We start from the raw sequence: 25,000 nt of genomic DNA on the forward strand, positions 1-25,000 counted from the left end.
ACGAACAATAGAACATAGAAAGGAGTGTGAGAAAGAAACAAGTGGAAAACACACAAGAGCAGCAAAAGAAGAAGCAGAAAGCACAATAAAGAAGTCAGCCGTAACAGATCACTGCACAAGAGAAAACCATGTAACGGACTGGGACAACACAAGGATCATAAACACCGAACAACAGAAACACAAAAGATGGATAAAAGAAGCTATAGAGATAAGGAGACGTGGATGTGGGACCATGAACAGAGACGATGGAGTTTACACGCTGGACCACACATGGGACTGCATCATCGGAGAGGGGAGAGCGGGCAGCAGAGGGCGACAACGTCCTCTGCTGCCCGCGGATAAACGGAGAAGGAAGTGACGCCACCATCAGCGTCAGCTCTGAGGAAGTTTTACAGTCGGCAGACGACACGTCAGCAAGGTAAAGAGAAACCTTTCTGTGTTTTAAAAAGAACCAACAATGGAATTAGAAGACAAACACAGCAAGAACGTACCAACGATGTTTAAAGGCGAGGCTGTCGAGCACAAGCACCACCAGTCCCTCCGACCACAACCAGCAGGCAAGGTGGGTTAAGTGACTTGCCCAAGGACACAAAGGCAGAGACAGAGATGCTGGATGTGGTGTTTTCATCAGCTGTAAGCCAGTGTCATCATAGTTAGAACAGACATCTGGAATGTGTCTGTCTCAGATTAGTTTCACCTTTTAGGCTGGATTAGTGAGACCTTGGACCAGATTTTCCAGTGTTTTATGCTGACCATCACAATGGACTAGGACCCGAGGACACCTGACTTTGGACTAGGACCATGGACACCTGACGTTTGACTAGGACCCATGGACACCTGACTTTGGACTAGGACCATGGACACCTGACGTTGGACTAGTACACATGGACACCTGACTTTGGACTAGGACCATGGACACCTGACGTTGGAGTAGGATCCATAGACACCTGACGTTGGACTAGGACACATAGACACCTGACGTTGGACTAGGATCCATGGACACCTGACGTTGGACTAGGACACATAGACACCTGACGTTGGACTAGGATCCATGGACACCTGACGTTGGACTAGTACACATGGACACCTGACTTTGGACTAGTACACATGGACACCTGACGTTGGAGTAGGATCCATAGACACCTGACGTTGGACTAGGACACATAGACACCTGACGTTGGACTAGGATCCATGGACACCTGACGTTGGACTAGGACACATAGACACCTGACGTTGGACTAGGATCCATGGACACCTGACGTTGGACTAGTACACATGGACACCTGACTTTGGACTAGTACACATGGACACCTGACGTTGGAGTAGGATCCATAGACACCTGACGTTGGACTAGGACACATAGACACCTGACGTTGGACTAGGATCCATGGACACCTGACGTTGGACTAGGACACATAGACACCTGACGTTGGACTAGGATCCATGGACACCTGACGTTGGACTAGGACCCATGGACACCTGACGTTGGACTAAGACCCATGTACATCTCACTTTGGACTAGGACACATGGATACCTGACGTTGGACTAGGATCCATGGACACCTGATGTTGGACTAGGATCCATGGACACCTGACGTTGGACTAGGACACATAGACACCTGACGTTGGACTAGGATCCATGGACACCTGACGTTGGACTAGGACCCATGGACACCTCACTTTGGACTAGGACACATGGACACCTGACGTTGGACTAGGATCCATGGACACCTGATGTTGGACTAGGACCCATGGACACCTGACATAAGATTAGGACACATGGACACCTGACGTTGGACTAGGACCCATGGACACCTGACTTTGGACTTGGATCCGTAGACACCTGACTTTGGACTAGGATCCATGGACACCTGACTTTGGACTAGGACCATGGACACCTGATGTTGGACTAGGACCCATGGACACCTGACATAAGATTAGGACACATGGACACCTGACTTAGGACTAGGACCCATGGACACCTGACATAGGATTAGGACCCATGGACACCTGACATAGGATTAGGACACATGGACACCTGACATAGGATTAGGACCCATGGACACCTGACATAGGATTAGGACACATGGATACCTGACGTTGGAGTAGGATCCATAGACACCTGACGTTGGACTAGGACACATAGACACCTGACTTTGGACTAGTACACATGGACACCTGACGTTGGAGTAGGATCCATAGACACCTGACGTTGGACTAGGACACATAGACACCTGACGTTGGACTAGGATCCATGGACACCTGACGTTGGACTAGGACACATAGACACCTGACGTTGGACTAGGATCCATGGACACCTGACGTTGGACTAGGACACATAGACACCTGACTTTGGACTAGGACACATAGACACCTGACGTTGGACTAGGATCCATGGACACCTGACGTTGGACTAGGACACATAGACACCTGACTTTGGACTAGTACACATGGACACCTGAGGTTGGAGTAGGATCCATAGACACCTGACGTTGGACTAGGACACATAGACACCTGACTTTGGACTAGGACACATAGACACCTGACGTTGGAGTAGGATCCATAGACACCTGACGTTGGACTAGGACACATAGACACCTGACGTTGGAGTAGGATCCATAGACACCTGACGTTGGACTAGGACACATAGACACCTGACTTTGGACTAGTACACATGGACACCTGACGTTGGAGTAGGATCCATAGACACCTGACGTTGGACTAGGACACATAGACACCTGACGTTGGACTAGGACACATAGACACCTGACGTTGGAGTAGGATCCATAGACACCTGACGTTGGACTAGGACACATAGACACCTGACTTTGGACTAGTACACATGGACACCTGACGTTGGAGTAGGATCCATAGACACCTGACGTTGGACTAGGACACATAGACACCTGACGTTGGACTAGGATCCATGGACACCTGACGTTGGACTAGGACACATAGACACCTGACGTTGGACTAGGATCCATGGACACCTGACGTTGGACTAGGACACATAGACACCTGACTTTGGACTAGGACACATAGACACCTGACGTTGGACTAGGATCCATGGACACCTGACGTTGGACTAGGACACATAGACACCTGACTTTGGACTAGTACACATGGACACCTGAGGTTGGAGTAGGATCCATAGACACCTGACGTTGGACTAGGACACATAGACACCTGACTTTGGACTAGGACACATAGACACCTGACGTTGGAGTAGGATCCATAGACACCTGACGTTGGACTAGGACACATAGACACCTGACGTTGGAGTAGGATCCATAGACACCTGACGTTGGACTAGGACACATAGACACCTGACTTTGGACTAGTACACATGGACACCTGACGTTGGAGTAGGATCCATAGACACCTGACGTTGGACTAGGACACATAGACACCTGACGTTGGACTAGGACACATAGACACCTGACGTTGGAGTAGGATCCATAGACACCTGACGTTGGACTAGGACACATAGACACCTGACTTTGGACTAGGACACATAGACACCTGACGTTGGAGTAGGATCCATAGACACCTGACGTTGGACTAGGACACATAGACACCTGGCGTTGGAGTAGGATCCATAGACACCTGACGTTGGACTAGGACACATAGACACCTGACTTTGGACTAGTACACATGGACACCTGACGTTGGAGTAGGATCCATAGACACCTGACGTTGGACTAGGACACATGGACACCTGACGTTGGAGTAGGATCCATAGACACCTGACGTTGGACTAGGACACATAGACACCTGACGTTGGACTAGGACACATGGACACCTGACTTTGGACTTGGATCCATAGACACCTGACTTTGGACTAGGATCCATGGACACCTGACGTTGGACTAGGACCCATGGACACCTGACTTTGGACTTGGATCCATAGACACCTGACTTTGGACTAGGACACATGGACACCTGACTTTGGACTTGGATCCATAGACACCTGACTTTGGACTAGGATCCATGGACACCTGACGTTGGACTAGGACCCATGGACACCTGACTTTGGACTTGGATCCATAGACACCTGACTTTGGACTAGGACCATGGACACCTGATGTTGGACTAGGACCCATGGACACCTGACATAAGATTAGGACACATGGACACCTGACTTAGGACTAGGACCCATGGACACCTGACATAGGATTAGGACCCATGGACACCTGACATAGGATTAGGACACATGGACACCTGACTTAGGACTAGGACCCATGGACACCTGACATAGGATTAGGACCCATGGACACCTGACATAGGATTAGGACACATGGACACCTGACATAGGATTAGGACACATGGACACCTGACGTTGGACTAGGACACATGGACACCTGACTTTGGACTAGGACCCATGGACACCTGACATAGGATTAGGACACATGGACACCTTGTCATGTTGGGTGGAGTGGAGATGATGGACCAAGTGTGGTGGTGGGTTCAGGAGGCAGATGAGCAGGCACAGATGAAAAATAAAAATGGGTTTAATGGTGGACCGGGAGCGACAGGACAAACAAACACATGCACATACAATGATCCGACAAAGGACAGGAGCAAAACAGGTGGTATAAATGCACAAGGCTGATTGGGAAAACATGGGCAGGTTAATGAGGGACAGGTGAAAACAATACAGACTAATCAGGGCAGGGGCAGATCGTGACACACCTAACGTTGGACTAGTACACATGGACACCTGACGTTGGACTGGTACACATGGACACCTGACATGGGATTAGGACACATGGACACCTGATGTTGGACTAGTACATATGGACACCTGACGTTGGACTGGTACACATGGACATCTGACGTTGGACTGGTACACATGGACACCTGACGTTGGACTAGTACATATGGACACCTGACGTTGGACTGGTACACATGGACATCTGACGTTGGATTGGTACACATGGACACCTGACGTTGGACTAGGACCCATGGACACCTGACGTTGGACTGGTACACATGGACACCTGACATGGGATTAGGACACATGGACACCTGACATGGGATTAGGACACATGGACACCTGACGTTGGACTGGTACACATGGACACCTGACATGGGATTAGGACACATGGACACCTGACGTTGGACTAGGACCCATGGATACCTGACGTTGGACTAGGACCCATGGACACCTGACTTTGGACTAGGACCCATGGACACCTGACTTTGGATTAAGACACATGGACACCACGCTGATCTTTAGAATGGACCAGGCTATCTTCACTTAGATCCATCTGAAATATGGGCAGCAGCAGCTCAAGAGGTAGAGCGGGTTGTCCAGTAATTGGAAGGTTGCAGGTTCGATTCCTGGTCCAGACAGAGAATCCTGCTGTTGTGCCCTTGGGCAAGACACTTAACCCACCTTGCCTGCTGGTGGTGGTCGGAGGGACCGGTGGCGCCTGTGTTCAGCAGCCTCGCCTCTGTCAGTGCGCCCCAGGCCAGCTGTGGTTGTAGCTCATCGTCATCAGTGTGTCTGTGTGAATGGATGAAGGATGCACTGTAGTGTAAAGCACTTTGGAGTCCTCTGACTCTGAAAGGTGCTATACAAGTGTGAGTCATTTATCATACGCTATAGTGAGACTAAAGGGACCTCTGCTCCACTTTGCTCCTGCCATGTGGATGTTTATAATTCATCATGTGTCTCTGATGTGGGCAGGAATGATGCCCAGACCAGTAACCATTTCCCAGCATGCCCACTAAGTGTCTCCAATAGAAGCCTATATACACCAAACAGGAAGGATGTGTGGAGCTAAGCAGGTTTTCATGGTGTGCTTTTCCTGATGATCATGCTGAGGTCAGATAGCATCTACATCATCACAGACAGATGAGTGTCTCACCCACTCCTGGTCACTGTTCAGGATCACCAGGTGAGCGTCCTGATTCTCACACCAGTCTTTGGACTTATTCCAGGACAGAAACTCTGTACTGAAGTGATAACAGTTAGAGCCAAACGAAATCCAGTCAAGAGGACAACATTGACCTGATGAACCTACAACACACAAAGGAACGCAGAGACACACAAGGGGTCAGACATGTGCATAATGTGTGCATAACAACAAAGTGTGTGTTGTTGTGTATACTGTTGTTGATGATGAGCTGGAGGGAGCATTTGAGTGAAGCAACATTTCTGCTGAGAGATTTGAGCACTGACAGCTGCTTGAGAGATTCCATCACTGAACACAAAATAAACACAACACGTTTTACTAGCTAATATACTCATGTTACCAGCTGTTACACACATGTTACCAGCTGTTACACATTTTACTAGCTGTTATACACATGTTACCAGCTGTAACACATGTTACTAGCTGTTATACACATGTTACCAGCTGTTACACACATGTTACCAGCTGTTACACACATGTTACCAGCTGTTACACATTTTACTAGCTGTTATACACACGTTACCAGCTGTAACACATGTTACTAGCTGTTATACACATGTTACCAGCTGTTACACACATGTTACCAGCTGTTACACACATGTTACCAGCTGTTACACATTTTACTAGCTGTTATATGCATGTTGCCGGCTGTTACACACATGTTACCAGCTGTTACACACGTGTTACCAGCTGTTACACACATGTTACCAGCTGTTACACATTTTACTAGCTGTTACACACATGTTACCTGCTGATACACATTTTACTAGCTGTTATACATGTTACTAGCTGTTATAGACATGTCACTAGTTGTTATACACATGTTACCAGCTGTTACACACATGTTACCAGCTGTTACACATTTTACTAGCTGTTATACACATGTTACTAGCTGTTACACACATGTTACCAGCTGTTACACACATGTTACCTGCTGATACACATTTTACTAGCTATTATACACATGTTGCTACCTGTTATACACATGTTACCAGATGTTACACACATGTTACCAGCTGTTACACACTTTACCAACTGTTACACATTTTACTAGCTGTTATACACATGTTACTAGTTGTTATACACATGTTACCAGCTGTTACACACATGTTACCAGCTGTTACACACATTTTACTAGCTGTTATACATATGTTACTAGCTGTTATACACATGTTACTAGCTGTTATACACATGTAACTAGCTGTTATACACATGTTACCAGCTGTTACACACATGTTACCTGCTGTTACACATTTTACTAGCTTTTACACACATGTTGCTACCTGTTATACACATGTTACTAGCTGTTACACACATGTTACCAGCTGTTACACATTTTACTAGCTGTTTTACGAATGTTACTAGCTGTTATAGACATGTCACTAGTTGTTATACACATGTTACCAGCTGTTACACACAGGTCACCAGCTGTTACACATTTTACTAGCTATTATACACATGTTACTAGCTGTTACACACATGTTACCAGCTGTTACACACATGTTGCAACCTGTTATACACATGTTACTAGCTGTTACACACATGTTACCAGCTGTTACACATTTTACTAGCTATTATACACATGTTACTACCTGTTATACACATGTTACTAGATGGTACACACATGTTACCAGCTGTTACACACATGTTACCAGCTGTTACACATTTTACTAGCTGTTTTACGCATGTTACTAGCTAGCTGTTATACACATGTTACCAGCTGTTACACACATGTTACCAGCTGTTACACATTTTACTAGCTATTATACACATGTTACTACCTGTTATACACATGTTACTAGCTGTTACACACATGTTACCAGCTGTTACACACATGTTACCAGCTGTTACACACATGTTTCCAGCTGTTACACACATGTTACCAGCTGTTACACACATGTTACCAGCTGGTACACAGATGTTTCCAGCTGTTACACACATGTTACCAGCTGTTACACACATGTTACCAGCTGGTACACACATGTTTCCAGCTGTTACACACATGTTACCAGCTGTTACACACATGTTACCAGCTGGTACACACATGTTTCCAGCTGTTACACACATGTTACCAGCTGTTACACACATGTTACCAGCTGGTACACACATGTTACCAGCTGGTACACACATGTTTCCAGCTGTTACACACATGTTACCAGCTGTTACACACATGTTACCAGCTGCTTTACAATTTTTACTAGCACTGCTGTCCAGATGTTGTTTTGTGAGACTGACCTGAGGTCAGGTGATCCTTGTTGTTCTTGACATCTAACTGCAACTGTTGTGTTTCTTTAACTGATTCTGGAACAGACAAAAAGCAGCTGTTTAGCAGCAACAAACTATTACCCCTAAGAGAGTACAAAGACATCTCTTTTCTCTCCCTCATCTTATTTTCCAAGGCTCTTGTCCTGTCTGCCTACAGAGCACTTCTCTGCATTTCTCCTAAAACTCTATTTTTATTCATCATGGATGTGATTAGCTGGTCATTTAATACGGTTGACAATTTTTTTTTCAACAATGAGAACGGAGCAGGGGGCTCCTACTTGTCCTCAGGGGACGCACCTGGTGGGGTATGTACCGTATTTTCCGGACTATAAGTCGCACTTTTTTTCATAGTCTGGCTAGTCCTGCGACTTATATACCAAATTATGGAGGCTATACCGCGCTGCTGCCGGCCGGCTCCGACCCAGGAATGAGCTCTCCCTGCCCACTGGGAGGGTTTGAAACACTGCCATCCTCTGCTGGAGACCGTGGCGCGCTGCTGCGCATACCCCTGATGCAACAGATGGTTGTTTATTCTGTTATTGTTACCGGTATTTGTCTTGCAACGTGAAATGCTTGGTCTCAGATTTTGTAAGAAAAATAATAAAATCCCCCCCCAAAAATGCGACTTATATATGTTTTTTTCTTCTTCATTATACATTTTATGGCTGGTGCGACTCATACTCCGGAGCGACTTATAGCCCGGAAAATACGGTATTGAATTCCTGGAAGGAGTAGGGATGAGTACCGAATTCGGTACTTTTTAAGGTACCGACCGAATTCCATAGTACCGACCGAACACCGATTCACGTAATTTCAAACGGTGCCTCGTTTCGGTACTGCCAAGACAGTTGCGCATGCGCAAGAGCGTTATGTCGCCGGTCCCTGCGAGCCCGTTGTAAACAGAGCAAGCATGGTAGAAAGAACGCACGCTAAAGCTTGGGTCCACTTCACTAAATGTGATGGGTAACTGGGTGATGATGAAACTAGAGACAGACAACGATCTAAGTGAGACATCCTCATCTTAATCTGCTCCAGTAGGTAAATAAAATGTTTAAGATGACGTTACCTTGATTTGTTAGCTTCTGTTTCGCTAATGGTGCGTTCGCTTTCTCCTCGGAACTCCGAATTTCCGACTAGAAGAACATGAACGCGCTCTAAAGTTTGGCTTTACTTTACTAAATGCGACGGGTGAATGGGTGAAGGTAAAACCAGCGACAACGATCTAAGTTTGAGGCATCATCGTTTTAATCTGCTCCAGCAGCTAAATAAACTGTTAAAGATAACGTTAGCTTGATATGTTCGCTTCCATTGCCACCGTTGTTACCAGCTAATGGTGCGTTCGTTTTCTCCTCGGAAATTCTATCTTCCCAGTAGGAAAAATCAAATGAAAAAGGACGGCAAAAGGAATGAAGATACACAGTAAATTTAGTTCACAGTAAAGATGTTTGCTTCAGTTTAATTATCAGCTTATAAAACTACAAGGACGATGTTAAAATACAAACTTGTATGTTATTTATCGTGATATTTATCAAATATGGTTATATATTGAGAAAAATATATATTTAATTATAAAAGAGAATTAAAATAATAAACACTCAAAAGTATCGAAAATTGGTACCGTTAAGTACCGGTATCGACTCGTAGGTACCGGGAATTAGTACCGGATCGATTCAAATGTCAAAGGTACCCATCCCTAGGAAGGAGTGGAATATTATACGCCTTTGCACGCTCTCCTTGGAGGACATGGAAGACGTGTGGATTTTTGGGCTGATGATTACTGAATTTCTTCTGTTTGGAGTGGGAGGATTTCTGGTATTCTGGAACATTGGGAAGATGTGAGCGATTGAAGGGCAACATGTACCCATGGAACGTCTCCGTGTGGAAACTACTCAGACTGGGACGTTAGTCGAGGTGAATCGTAAGCTAGAGGTTCTACCTGCAATCCCAGTGTTAGTGCACAAGATGGATGTGATCTTGGAGAAAGAAATGCACAGTACGGGCAAGTCTAAACCCTAACATTGGATTCACTGAGAGACTGGAAGGATCAGTTAAAGACTGAAAGGCAGAGAGAAAGTTATCTCTGATTCTTCTTCTCTGAATCTGGCACCCTGGTAGCCTTCAGCTGCAAGAAGAAACATCCCCATGAAGGAATGCAGACAGATGCTGTGAAAACCCGACCTAACCCCTGCCTTTGGATTGTGGACTTAGTCTAGCGAGGACATCAACTGAAGGAGTCAATGCACTCTACAATCAATCAATCAATCAATCAATCAATCAATCAATCAATGCTTTATTTATAAAGCGCCTTCCGCAACTCTGTTAGGAAGCCCAAGGCGCTGAACATGGTACAGTAGAAGGTAAATATATTGAATAAATCAAAAATATAAGCAATTCTACACTCTCCCTGGATCTCCCTCCCACCTGTGATTCAACAGTGAACGAGCGCCTAAAGATGGCTGCTTCTCTGGGCGAGAACATGGTCCCAGCGCCCTCATTGGACCAGATGACATTTTGAAGAGGTCTGTCTTTAAAAGGAAAAACCACGGTTATTTTTGAGTTGTTCCACTGAGAAAGGACTCAGGATCACCGGTCAAAGATACTGGCCAGAGTGCATAAAGATGTAGACATTCAGTGTGAGTACACTTTACCACCTATAGGAATGCTGCTGTGTTAAGGGAAGTTGTCTAGCCTGGCAAGCCAGACTAAATAAATGTATTATTTAGTCTGGCCACGCTCCATTGACGGCTCTTGGTTGTGGGGCGGGTTCTACCGTTGTCTTTCAAATGATCTCCGCATTCCACTGGACAATGAATGTGACATACTCTTGTTTCACCCTGTTGCATCATCCCACCCACCAGGCATATAGAGTGCCCTTAATGGCCCACAAAGCAGATAAAGCTCTGTGATTTCTTCACTAAGCAGATAGAGCACTATGATTGGCCCACCATTATGGACCAATCACAGCTCTTTATGTGTTTGAAACCCCTCTAGAGAGCTGTGATTGGCCAGCCAGAATGCTGTTGGGGCTGCAGAGGTTCCAGTGGAGCATGCCTAGACCAAACTTTGCAAAACAAGAATTTGGTCTAGTTCACTAGGCTAGATGTTGTCATGAATCATTACAGAACATCTACGTCCTCTCCTGTAAACAGATGAACTGTGTTTCACACACGTAAATCAAACACCAACCTGAATTCTGGTGTTTATTACATTATTGTATCATAGGTGTCTAGTCCAGGTGTTTATTACATTATTGTATCATAGGTGTCTAGTCCAGGTGTTTATTACATTATTGTATCAAAGGTGTCTAGTCCAGGTGTTTATTACATTATTGTGTTATAGTTGTCTAGTCCGGGTGTTTATTACATCATTGTATCATAGGTGTCTAGTCCGGGTGTTTATTACATCATTGTATCATAGGTGTCTAGTCCGGGTGTTTATTACATTATTGTATCATAGGTGTCTAGTCCAGGTGTTTATTACATCATTGTATCATAAGTGTCTAGTCCGGGAGTTTATTACATCATTGTATCATAGGTGTCTAGTCCGGGTGTTTATTACATCATTGTATCATAGGTGTCTAGTCCGGGTGTTTATTACATTATTGTATCATAGGTGTCTAGTCCAGGTGTTTATTACATTATTGTATCATAGGTGTCTAGTCCAGGTGTTTATTACATTATTGTATCAAAGGTGTCTAGTCTGGGTGTTTATTACATCATTGTATCATAGGTGTCTAACCCGGGTGTTTATTACATCATTGTATCATAGGTGTCTAGTCCGGGTGTTTATTACATCATTGTATCATAGGTGTCTAGTCCGGGTGTTTATTACATCATTGTATCATAGGTGTCTAGTCCGGGTGTTTATTACATCATTGCATCATAGGTGTCTAGTCCAGGTGTTTATTACATTATTGTATCATAGGTGTCTAGTCCGGGTGTTTATTACATTATTGTATCATAGGTGTCTAGTCCGGGTGTTTATTACATCATTGCATCATAGGTGTCTAGTCCAGGTGTTTATTACATTATTGTATCATAGGTGTCTAGTCCGGGTGTTTATTACATCATTGTATCATAGGTGTGTAGTCTGGGTGTTTATTACATCATTGTATCATAGTTGTCTAGTCCGGGTGTTTATTACATCATTGTATCATAGGTGTCTAGTCCGGGTGTTTATTACATCATTGTATCATAGGTGTCTAGTCCGGGTGTTTATTACATCATTGTATCAAAGGTTTCTAGTCCGGGTGTTTATTACATCATTGTATCATAGTTGTCTAGTCCAGGTGTTTATTACATTATTGTATCATAGGTGTCTAGTCTGGGTGTTTATTACATTATTGTATCATAGGTGTCTAGTCCAGGTGTTTATTACATCATTGTATCATAGGTGTCTAGTCCGGGTGTTTATTACATTATTGTATCATAGGTGTCTAGTCCAGGTGTTTATTACATCATTGTATCATAGGTGTCTAGTCCGGGTGTTTATTACATCATTGTATCATAGGTGTCTAGTCCGGGTGTTTAATACATCATTGTATCATAGGTGTCTAACCCGGGTGTTTATTACATCATTGTATCATAGGTGTCTAGTCCAGGTGTTTATTACATTATTGTATCATAGGTGTCTAGTCCGGGTGTTTATTACATTATTGTATCATAGGTGTCTAGTCCAGGTGTTTATTACATCATTGTATCATAGGTGTCTAGTCCGGGTGTTTATTACATTATTGTATCAAAGGTGTCTAGTCTGGGTGTTTATTACATCATTGTATCATAGGTGTCTAACCCGGGTGTTTATTACATCATTGTATCATAGGTGTCTAGTCCGGGTGTTTATTACATCATTGTATCATAGGTGTCTAGACCGGGTGTTTATTACATCATTGTATCATAGGTGTCTAGTCCGGGTGTTTATTACATCATTGCATCATAGGTGTCTAGTCCAGGTGTTTATTACATTATTGTATCATAGGTGTCTAGTCCGGGTGTTTATTACATTATTGTATCATAGGTGTCTAGTCCGGGTGTTTATTACATCATTGCATCATAGGTGTCTAGTCCAGGTGTTTATTACATTATTGTATCATAGGTGTCTAGTCCGGGTGTTTATTACATCATTGTATCATAGGTGTGTAGTCTGGGTGTTTATTACATCATTGTATCATAGTTGTCTAGTCCGGGTGTTTATTACATCATTGTATCATAGGTGACTAGTCCGGGTGTTTATTACATCATTGTATCATAGGTGTCTAGTCCGGGTGTTTATTACATCATTGTATCAAAGGTTTCTAGTCCGGGTGTTTATTACATCATTGTATCATAGTTGTCTAGTCCAGGTGTTTATTACATTATTGTATCATAGGTGTCTAGTCCGGGTGTTTATTACATTATTGTATCATAGGTGTCTAGTCCAGGTGTTTATTACATCATTGTATCATAGGTGTCTAGTCCGGGTGTTTATTACATTATCGTATCATAGGTGTCTAGTCCGGGTTTTTATTACATTATTGTATCATAGGTGTCTAGGCCGGGTGTTTATTACATCATTGTATCATAGGTGTCTAGTCCGGGTGTTTATTACATCATTGTATCATAGTTGTCTAGTCCAGGTGTTTACTACATCATTGTATCATAGGTGTCTAGTCCAGGTGTTTATTACATTATTGTATCATAGGTGTCTAGTCCGGGTGTTTATTACATCATTGTATCATAGGTGTCTAGCCCTGGTGTTTATTACATCATTGTATCATAGGTGTCTAGTCCAGGTGTTTATTACATTGTTGTATTATAGGTCTTAGGTGTGTTCTTGCTGTGTCTTTCTAAATCCATTCTTTCGTTCTTTCCATCCGCGTCAGCCTGAAGAAGCCGGCAGCCGTCGGCGAAACTGTAGCTACAAAACAGGTAAACAAAACTGTTTCTGTGTTTAAAAAGAACGAAAGCATGGGTTGTATTATAGGTGTCTAGTCCGGGTGTTTATTACATTATTGTATCCTATGTGTCTTGTCTGGGTGTTTATTACATTATTGTATCATAGGTGTCTAGTCCGGGTGTTTATTACATCATTGTATCATAGGTGTCTAGTCCAGGTGTTTATTACATTATTGTATTATAGGTCTTAGGTGTGTTCTTGCTGTGTCTTTCTAAATCCATTCTATCATTCTTTCCATCAGCGTCAGCCTGAAGAAGCCGGCAGCCGTCGGCGAAACTGTAGCTACAAAACAGGTAAACAAAACTGTTTCTGTGTTTTAAAAGAACGAAAGCATTGGTTGTATTATAGGTGTCTAGTCCGGGTGTTTATTACATTATTGTATCCTATGTGTCTTGTCTGGGTGTTTATTACATTATTGTATCATAGGTGTCAAGTCCGGGTGTTTATTACATCATTGTATCATAGGTGTCTAGCCCTGGTGTTTATTACATCATTGTATCATAGGTGTCTAGTCCAGGTGTTTATTACATTATTGTATTATAGGTCTTAGGTGTCTTCTTGCTGTGTCTTTCTAAATCCATTCTTTCGTTCTTTCCATCAGCGTCAGCCTGAAGAAGCCGGCAGCCGTCGGCGAAACTGTAGCTACAAAACAGGTAAACAAAACTGTTTCTGTGTTTAAAAAGAACGAAAGCATGGGTTGTATTATAGGTGTCTAGTCCGGGTGTTTATTACATCATTGTATCATAGGTGTCTAGCCCTGGTGTTTATTACATCATTGTATCATAGGTGTCTAGTCCAGGTGTTTATTACATTATTGTATTATAGGTCTTAGGTGTGTTCTTGCTGTGTCTTTCTAAATCCATTCTTTCGTTCTTTCCATCAGCGTCAGCCTGAAGAAGCCGGCAGCCGTCGGCGAAACTGTAGCTACAAAACAGGTAAACAAAACTGTTTCTGTGTTTAAAAAGAACGAAAGCATGGGTTGTATTATAGGTGTCTAGTCCGGGTGTTTATTTCATTATTGTATCCAATGTGTCTTGTCTGGGTGTTTATTACATTATTGTATCATAGGTGTCTAGTCCGGGTGTTTATTACATTATTGTATCCTATGTGTCTTGTCTGGGTGTTTATTACATTATTGTATCATAGGTGTCTAGTCCGGGTGTTTATTACATTATTGTATAATAGGTGTCTAGCCCGGGTGTTTATTACAGTATTGTATCATAGGTGTCTAGTCCAGGTGTTTAATACATTATTGTATCATAGGTGTCTAGTCCGGGTGTTTATTACATTATTGTATTATAGGTGTCTAGTCCGGGTGTTTATTACATTATTGTATCATAAGTGTCTAGTCCGGGTGTTTATTACATCATTGTATCATAGGTGTCTAGTCCGGGTGTTTATTACATTATTGCATCATAGGTGTCTAGTCCAGGTGTTTATTACATTATTGTATCATAGGTGTCTAGTCCGGGTGTTTATTACATCATTGTATCATAGGTGTCTAGTCTGGGTGTTTATTACATCATTGTATCATAGGTGTCTAGTCCGGGTGTTTATTACATCATTGTATCATAGGTGTCTAGTCCGGGTGTTTATTACATCATTGTATCATAGGTGTCTAGTCCGGGTGTTTATTACATCATTGTATCATAGTTGTCTAGTCCGGGTGTTTATTACATTATTGTATCATAGGTGTCTAGTCCGGGTGTTTATTACATTATTGTATCATAGGTGTCTAGTCCGGGTGTTTATTACATCATTGCATCATAGGTGTCTAGTCCAGGTGTTTATTACATTATTGTATCATAGGTGTCTAGTCCGGGTGTTTATTACATCATTGTATCATAGGTGTCTAGTCCGGGTGTTTATTACATCATTGTATCATAGGTGTCTAGTCCGGGTGTTTATTACATTATTGTATCATAGGTGTCTAGTCCGGGTGTTTATTACATTATTGTATCATAGGTGTCTAGTCTGGGTGTTTATTACATTATTGTATCATAGGTGTCTAGTCCGGGTGTTTATTACATCATTGTATCATAGGCTTCTAGTCCGGGTGTTTATTACATCATTGTATCATAGTTGTCTAGTCCGGGTGTTTATTACATTATTGTATCATAGGTGTCTAGTCCGGGTGTTTATTACATTATTGTATCATAGGTGTCTAGTTCGGGTGTTTATTACATCATTGTATCATAGGTGTCTAGTCCGGGTGTTTATTACATAATTGTATCATAGGTGTCTAGTCCGGGTGTTTAATACATTATTGTATCATAGGTGTCTAGTCCAGGTGTTTATTACATTATTGTATCATAGGTGTCTAGTCCAGGTGTTTAATACATTATTGTATCATAGGTGTCTTGTCCAGGTGTTTATTACATTATTGTATCATAGGTGTCTTGTCCAGGTGTTTATTACATTATTGTATCATAGGTGTCTAGTCCAGGTGTGTAATACATTATTGTATCATAGGTGTCTAGTCCGGGTGTTTATTACATCATTGTATCATAGGTGTCTAGTCCGGGTGTTTATTACATCATTGTATCATAGGTGTCTAGCCCGGGTGTTTATTACATTATTGTATCATAGGTGTCTAGTCCAGGTGTTTATTACATTATTGTATCATAGGTGTCTAGTCTGGGTGTTTATTACATCATTGTATCATAGGTGTCTAGCCCGGGTGTTTATTACATTATTGTATCATAGGTGTCTTGTCCGGGTGTTTATTACATCATTGTATCATAGGTGTCTAGTCCGGGTGTTTATTACATCATTGTATCATAGGTGTCTAGTCCGGGTGTTTATTACATCATTGTATCATAGGTGTCTAGTCCAGGTGTTTATTACATTATTGTATCATAGGTGTCTAGTCCGGGTGTTTATTACATCATTGTATCATAGGTGTCTAGTCCGGGTGTTTATTACATTATTGTATAATAGGTGTCTAGTCTGGGTGTTTATTACATTATTGTATCATAGGTGTCTAGTCCAGGTGTTTATTACATTATTGTATCATAGGTGTCTACTCCAGGTGTTTATTACATCATTGTATCATAGGTGTCTAGCCCAGGTGTTTATTACATTATTGTATCATAGGTGTCTAGTCCAGGTGTTTATTACATTATTGTATAATAGGTGTCTAGTCCGGGTGTTTATTACATTATTGTATCATAGGTGTCTAGTCCAGGTGTTTATTACATCATTGTATCATAGGTGTCTAGTCCGGGTGTTTATTAAATTATTGTATTATAGGTCTTAGGTGTGTTCTTGCTGTGTCTTTCTAAATCCATTCTTTCGTTCTTTCCATCAGCGTCAGCCTGAAGAAGCCGGCAGCCGTCGGCGAAACTGTAGCTACAGAACAGGTAAACAAAACTGTTTCTGTGTTTAAAAAGAACGAAAGCATGGGTTGTATTATAGGTGTCTAGTCCGGGTGTTTATTTCATTATTGTATCCTATGTGTCTTGTCTGGGTGTTTATTACATTATTGTATCATAGGTGTCTAGTCCGGGTGTTTATTACATTATTGTATCCTATGTGTCTTGTCTGGGTGTTTATTACATTATTGTATCATAGGTGTCTAGTCCGGGTGTTTATTACATTATTGTATAATAGGTGTCTAGCCCGGGTGTTTATTACAGTATTGTATCATAGGTGTCTAGTCCAGGTGTTTAATACATTATTGTATAATAGGTGTCTAGTCCGGGTGTTTATTACATTATTATATCCTAAGTGTCTTGTCTGGGTGTTTATTACATTATTGTATCATAGGTGTCTAGTCCAGGTGTTTATTACATTATTGTATCATAGGTGTCTAGTCCGGGTGTTTATTACATTATTGTATCATAGGTGTCTTGTCCAGGTGTTTATTACATTATTGTATCATAGGTGTCTAGTCCAGGTGTTTAATACATTATTGTATCATAGGTGTCTTGTCCAGGTGTTTATTACATTATTGTATCATAGGTGTCTTGTCCAGGTGTTTATTACATTATTGTATCATAGGTGTCTAGTCCAGGTGTTTATTACATTATTGTATCATAGGTGTCTAGTCCAGGTGTTTAATACATTATTGTATCATAGGTGTCTTGTCCAGGTGTTTATTACATTATTGTATCATAGGTGTCTTGTCCAGGTGTTTATTGCATTATTGTATCATAGGTGTCTAGTCCAGGTGTGTAATACATTATTGTATCATAGGTGTCTAGTCCGGGTGTTTATTACATCATTGTATCATAGGTGTCTAGTCCGGGTGTTTATTACATCATTGTATCATAGGTGTCTAGCCCAGGTGTTTATTACATTATTGTATCATAGGTGTCTAGTCCAGGTGTTTAATACATTATTGTATCATAGGTGTCTTGTCCAGGTGTTTATTACATTATTGTATCATAGGTGTCTTGTCCAGGTGTTTATTACATTATTGTATCATAGGTGTCTAGTCCAGGTGTTTAATACATTATTGTATTATAGGTGTCTTGTCCAGGTGTTTATTACATTATTGTATCATAGGTGTCTTGTGAAGGTGTTTATTACATTATTGTATCATAGGTGTCTTGTCCAGGTGTTTATTACATTATTGTATAATAGGTGTCTAGTCCGGGTGTTTATTACATTATTGTATCATAGGTGTCTAGTCCAGGTGTTTATTACATCATTGTATCATAGGTGTCTAGTCCGGGTGTTTATTAAATTATTGTATTATAGGTCTTAGGTGTGTTCTTGCTGTGTCTTTCTAAATCCATTCTTTCGTTCTTTCCATCAGCGTCAGCCTGAAGAAGCCGGCAGCCGTCGGCGAAACTGTAGCTACAAAACAGGTAAACAAAACTGTTTCTGTGTTTAAAAAGAACGAAAGCATGGGTTGTATTATAGGTGTCTAGTCCGGGTGTTTATTTCATTATTGTATCCTATGTGTCTTGTCTGGGTGTTTATTACATTATTGTATCATAGGTGTCTAGTCCGGGTGTTTATTACATTATTGTATCCTATGTGTCTTGTCTGGGTGTTTATTACATTATTGTATCATAGGTGTCTAGTCCGGGTGTTTATTACATTATTGTATAATAGGTGTCTAGCCCGGGTGTTTATTACAGTATTGTATCATAGGTGTCTAGTCCAGGTGTTTAATACATTATTGTATTATAGGTGTCTAGTCCGGGTGTTTATTACATTATTGTATCCTATGTGTCTTGTCTGGGTGTTTATTACATTATTGTATCATAGGTGTCTAGTCCAGGTGTTTATTACATTATTGTATCATAGGTGTCTAGTCCGGGTGTTTATTACATTATTGTATCATAGGTGTCTTGTCCAGGTGTTTAATACATTATTGTATCATAGGTGTCTTGTCCAGGTGTTTATTACATTATTGTATCATAGGTGTCTTGTCCAGGTGTTTATTACATTATTGTATCATAGGTGTCTAGTCCAGGTGTTTATTACATTATTGTATCATAGGTGTCTAGTCCAGGTTTTTAATACATTATTGTATCATAGGTGTCTTGTCCAGGTGTTTATTACATTATTGTATCATAGGTGTCTTGTCCAGGTGTTTATTACATTATTGTATCATAGGTGTCTAGTCCAGGTGTGTAATACATTATTGTATCATAGGTGTCTAGTCCGGGTGTTTATTACATCATTGTATCATAGGTGTCTAGTCCGGGTGTTTATTACATCATTGTATCATAGGTGTCTAGCCCGGGTGTTTATTACATTATTGTATCATAGGTGTCTAGTCCAGGTGTTTAATACATTATTGTATAATAGGTGTCTTGTCCAGGTGTTTATTACATTATTGTATCATAGGTGTCTTGTCCAGGTGTTTATTACATTATTGTATCATAGGTGTCTAGTCCAGGTGTTTAATACATTATTGTATCATAGGTGTCTTGTCCAGGTGTTTATTACATTATTGTATCATAGGTGTCTTGTGAAGGTGTTTATTACATTATTGTATCATAGGTGTCTTGTCCAGGTGTTTATTACATTATTGTATCATAGGTGTCTTGTGAAGGTGTTTATTACATTATTGTATCATAGGTGTCTTGTCCAGGTGTTTATTACATTATTGTATCATAGGTGTCTAGTCTGGGTGTTTATTACATCATTGTATCATAGGTGTCTAGTCCGGGTGTTTATTACATCATTGTATCATAGGTGTCTAGCCCGGGTGTTTATTACATTATTGTATCATAGGTGTCTAGTCCGGGTGTTTATTACATCATTGTATCATAGGTGTCTAGTCCGGGTGTTTATTACATCATTGTATCATAGGTGTCTAGTCCGGGTGTTTATTACATCATTGTATCATAGGTGTCTAGTCCAGGTGTTTATTACATTATTGTATCATAGGTGTCTAGTCCGGGTGTTTATTACATCATTGTATCATAGGTGTCTAGTCCGGGTGTTTATTACATTATTGTATAATAGGTGTCTAGTCTGGGTGTTTATTACATTATTGTATCATAGGTGTCTAGTCCAGGTGTTTATTACATTATTGTATCATAGGTGTCTAGTCCAGGTGTTTATTACATCATTGTATCATAGGTGTCTAGCCCAGGTGTTTATTACATTATTGTATCATAGGTGTCTAGTCCAGGTGTTTATTACATTATTGTATAATAGGTGTCTAGTCCGGGTGTTTATTACATTATTGTATCATAGGTGTCTTGTGAAGGTGTTTATTACATTATTGTATCATAGGTGTCTTGTCCAGGTGTTTATTACATTATTGTATAATAGGTGTCTAGTCCGGGTGTTTATTACATTATTGTATCATAGGTGTCTAGTCCAGGTGTTTATTACATCATTGTATCATAGGTGTCTAGTCCGGGTGTTTATTAAATTATTGTATTATAGGTCTTAGGTGTGTTCTTGCTGTGTCTTTCTAAATCCATTCTTTCGTTCTTTCCATCAGCGTCAGCCTGAAGAAGCCGGCAGCAGTCGGCGAAACTGTAGCTACAAAACAGGTAAACAAAACTGTTTCTGTGTTTAAAAAGAACGAAAGCATGGGTTGTATTATAGGTGTCTAGTCCGGGTGTTTATTTCATTATTGTATCCTATGTGTCTTGTCTGGGTGTTTATTACATTATTGTATCATAGGTGTCTAGTCCGGGTGTTTATTACATTATTGTATCCTATGTGTCTTGTCTGGGTGTTTATTACATTATTGTATCATAGGTGTCTAGCCCGGGTGTTTATTACAGTATTGTATCATAGGTGTCTAGTCCGGGTGTTTATTACATTATTGTATAATAGGTGTCTAGCCCGGGTGTTTATTACAGTATTGTATCATAGGTGTCTAGTCCAGGTGTTTAATACATTATTGTATTATAGGTGTCTAGTCCGGGTGTTTATTACATTATTGTATCCTATGTGTCTTGTCTGGGTGTTTATTACATTATTGTATCATAGGTGTCTAGTCCAGGTGTTTATTACATTATTGTATCATAGGTGTCTAGTCCGGGTGTTTATTACATTATTGTATCATAGGTGTCTTGTCCAGGTGTTTATTACATTATTGTATCATAGGTGTCTTGTCCAGGTGTTTAATACATTATTGTATCATAGGTGTCTTGTCCAGGTGTTTATTACATTATTGTATCATAGGTGTCTTGTCCAGGTGTTTATTACATTATTGTATCATAGGTGTCTAGTCCAGGTGTTTATTACATTATTGTATCATAGGTGTCTAGTCCAGGTTTTTAATACATTATTGTATCATAGGTGTCTTGTCCAGGTGTTTATTACATTATTGTATCATAGGTGTCTTGTCCAGGTGTTTATTACATTATTGTATCATAGGTGTCTAGTCCAGGTGTGTAATACATTATTGTATCATAGGTGTCTAGTCCGGGTGTTTATTACATCATTGTATCATAGGTGTCTAGTCCGGGTGTTTATTACATCATTGTATCATAGGTGTCTAGCCCGGGTGTTTATTACATTATTGTATCATAGGTGTCTAGTCCAGGTGTTTAATACATTATTGTATAATAGGTATCTTGTCCAGGTGTTTATTACATTATTGTATCATAGGTGTCTTGTCCAGGTGTTTAATACATTATTGTATCATAGGTGTCTTGTCCAGGTGTTTATTACATTATTGTATCATAGGTGTCTTGTGAAGGTGTTTATTACATTATTGTATCATAGGTGTCTTGTCCAGGTGTTTATTACATTATTGTATCATAGGTGTCTAGTCTGGGTGTTTATTACATCATTGTATCATAGGTGTCTAGTCCGGGTGTTTATTACATCATTGTATCATAGGTGTCTAGCCCGGGTGTTTATTACATTATTGTATCATAGGTGTCTAGTCCGGGTGTTTATTACATCATTGTATCATAGGTGTCTAGTCCGGGTGTTTATTACATCATTGTATCATAGGTGTCTAGTCCGGGTGTTTATTACATCATTGTATCATAGGTGTCTAGTCCAGGTGTTTATTACATTATTGTATCATAGGTGTCTAGTCCGGGTGTTTATTACATCATTGTATCATAGGTGTCTAGTCCGGGTGTTTATTACATTATTGTATAATAGGTGTCTAGTCTGGGTGTTTATTACATTATTGTATCATAGGTGTCTAGTCCAGGTGTTTATTACATTATTGTATCATAGGTTTCTAGTCCAGGTGTTTATTACATCATTGTATCATAGGTGTCTAGCCCAGGTGTTTATTACATTATTGTATCATAGGTGTCTAGTCCAGGTGTTTATTACATTATTGTATAATAGGTGTCTAGTCCGGGTGTTTATTACATTATTGTATCATAGGTGTCTAGTCCAGGTGTTTATTACATTATTGTATCATAGGTGTCTAGTCCAGGTGTTTATTACATTATTGTATCATAGGTGTCTAGTCTGGGTGTTTATTACATCATTGTATCATAGGTGTCTAGTCCGGGTGTTTATTACATCATTGTATCATAGGTGTCTAGCCCGGGTGTTTATTACATTATTGTATCATAGGTGTCTAGTCCGGGTGTTTATTACATCATTGTATCATAGGTGTCTAGTCCGGGTGTTTATTACATCATTGTATCATAGGTGTCTAGTCCGGGTGTTTATTACATCATTGTATCATAGGTGTCTAGTCCAGGTGTTTATTACATTATTGTATCATAGGTGTCTAGTCCGGGTGTTTATTACATCATTGTATCATAGGTGTCTAGTCCGGGTGTTTATTACATTATTGTATAATAGGTGTCTAGTCTGGGTGTTTATTACATTATTGTATCATAGGTGTCTAGTCCAGGTGTTTATTACATTATTGTATCATAGGTGTCTAGTCCAGGTGTTTATTACATCATTGTATCATAGGTGTCTAGCCCAGGTGTTTATTACATTATTGTATCATAGGTGTCTAGTCCAGGTGTTTATTACATTATTGTATAATAGGTGTCTAGTCCGGGTGTTTATTACATTATTGTATCATAGGTGTCTAGTCCAGGTGTTTATTACATTATTGTATCATAGGTGTCTAGTCCAGGTGTTTATTACATCATTGTATCATAGGTGTCTTGTCCAGGTGTTTATTACATTATTGTATCATAGGTGTTTAGTCCAGGTGTTTATTACATTATTGTATCATAGGTGTCTAGCCCGGGTGTTTATTACATTATTGTATCATAGGTGTCTAATCCAGGTGTTTATTACATTATTGTATCATAGGTGTCTAGTCTGGGTGTTTATTACATTATTGTATCATAGGTGTCTAATCCAGGTGTTTATTACATTATTGTATCATAGGTGTCTAGTCCGGGTGTTTAATATTTATCTTCCAGTAGACGCTCTGTCCTTTGAAGTCTGAGGCCTAGTCCACACGTAGCCGGGTTTTTTAAAAACGAATATTCGCCCCTCCAAAAACTTGCATCCACACCACCTCGTTTAAAAATAAACTCTGTCCACACGTACCCGGATAAATACGTTGTTAAGGACATGCCAGACCTGTAGGCGGCAGTACTTCCCCCGTTCTTAACCTCGTCCTTCGTCTGTGGTCTTCCGCAAGGAGCAGTAATTCCGCTTGCAAAAACAAACAAGCAGAAAGCGCTTGGACCATTGATGGATCGAGTAGTGACAGAGCGCAGCTCCGAGGGCTTCCATGCTGTCGGCTAGTGTAAACACAGGTCGCACACGTGATGTCAGCATTTTTTGTCGCGGAAAGTGACGTTGCGGACCTTAAAACTCCGGTTTTGTCCGTCCACACGCAGACACCCAAAACGGAGAAAACGCAGATCTTCACTTTGGCCGGAGTTTTAAAAAACTCCGTTTTCTTGTGGATGACAGGCCAAAACGTAGAAAAATATCTACGTTTTGGCAGATCCCCGGCTACGTGTGGACAGGGCCTTAATGTCACTTTATTTATACTTCTGGAATTTATTTTACATATCAAAGCAATTTGGGCCATTTTAATCATGCTAATTAATAACTTTAACACGTAACATAGTTTTTGATTTTACTCCCTTTTAATCCTAAAAAAGACCAACAAGATATGTGTCATAAATATGCAGATTAGCATCCGGCGACATCTGGACGACTGTCTGGGCTATGGGGGTTGGCACCGTCGGTGAACGTTGAACCCACGTGCCGGCCCTTTATCACGGCCCCTGTTTACAACATTAGCTCTAAACCAGCGCGCAGACGCAGAAAGAGGTTAAGTTTGTTGAGTGTTGAACCTTCTCAGAGATGCTGCTGGTCCTGGTCTGAGACCAGATGAACCAACATTCAGGTAAACCACCTCTTACCTTCGGTCTGCTGGAGAGATGCCTTCAGAGAATTAACCAGGTCTCCCAGGTCGGACACCTTCTGCTCCGAAGACCACAGACGGTTTGATGCCTTTGCACCTGTGGGGGGGGGGGGGGGGGGGGGGGGGGGGG

At 41.0% G+C, this 25,000-nt stretch overlaps 3 protein-coding genes and 2 long non-coding RNA genes across 6 annotated transcripts in view; 4 read left to right on the plus strand and 1 right to left on the minus strand.

The window, feature by feature from the left end:
- LOC129154735 (uncharacterized) overlaps nt 1-14,413 on the plus strand; it is a 19,719-nt gene extending 5,306 nt beyond the window's left edge. Inside the window, exons 2-3 of the long non-coding RNA XR_011519198.1 lie at nt 14,047-14,092; nt 14,362-14,413. This is a non-coding gene — a long non-coding RNA (uncharacterized lncRNA). The remainder of the gene's footprint in view (nt 1-14,046; nt 14,093-14,361) is intronic.
- Nucleotides 1-25,000, minus strand: part of asgr1a (asialoglycoprotein receptor 1a) — a 27,276-nt gene that overhangs the window by 1,429 nt on the left and 847 nt on the right. For both annotated transcript variants that reach the window (XM_070548714.1, XM_070548715.1), the window contains exons 4-7: nt 24,869-24,967; nt 8,157-8,222; nt 6,117-6,209; nt 5,874-6,025 (exon numbers count right to left, since the gene is read on the minus strand). In XM_070548714.1, the coding sequence (XP_070404815.1) occupies nt 5,874-6,025; nt 6,117-6,209; nt 8,157-8,222; nt 24,869-24,967 (410 nt within the window). The remainder of the gene's footprint in view (nt 1-5,873; nt 6,026-6,116; nt 6,210-8,156; nt 8,223-24,868; nt 24,968-25,000) is intronic.
- LOC139066266 (uncharacterized) overlaps nt 14,722-25,000 on the plus strand; it is a 10,607-nt gene continuing 328 nt past the window's right edge. The window contains exons 1-5 of the long non-coding RNA XR_011519197.1: nt 14,722-14,773; nt 15,004-15,055; nt 17,431-17,482; nt 18,883-18,934; nt 21,037-21,088. This is a non-coding gene — a long non-coding RNA (uncharacterized lncRNA). The remainder of the gene's footprint in view (nt 14,774-15,003; nt 15,056-17,430; nt 17,483-18,882; nt 18,935-21,036; nt 21,089-25,000) is intronic.
- LOC139066313 (uncharacterized) lies at nt 15,095-16,564 on the plus strand. Its single transcript, XM_070548759.1, has 5 exons — nt 15,095-15,098; nt 15,332-15,513; nt 15,553-15,864; nt 15,904-16,449; nt 16,489-16,564. Exons 1-4 carry the CDS (start codon nt 15,095-15,097, stop codon nt 16,345-16,347), a joined length of 942 nt encoding a protein of 313 aa, XP_070404860.1. The 3' UTR covers nt 16,348-16,449; nt 16,489-16,564.
- Nucleotides 21,411-24,694, plus strand: LOC139066314 (uncharacterized). Its single transcript, XM_070548761.1, has 4 exons — nt 21,411-21,806; nt 21,846-22,521; nt 22,561-22,677; nt 24,635-24,694. Exons 1-4 carry the CDS (start codon nt 21,493-21,495, stop codon nt 24,692-24,694), a joined length of 1,167 nt encoding a protein of 388 aa, XP_070404862.1. The 5' UTR covers nt 21,411-21,492.

Source organism: Nothobranchius furzeri, chromosome 2 (assembly GCF_043380555.1).
Source record: "Nothobranchius furzeri strain GRZ-AD chromosome 2, NfurGRZ-RIMD1, whole genome shotgun sequence".
NCBI lineage: Eukaryota > Metazoa > Chordata > Actinopteri > Cyprinodontiformes > Nothobranchiidae > Nothobranchius > Nothobranchius furzeri.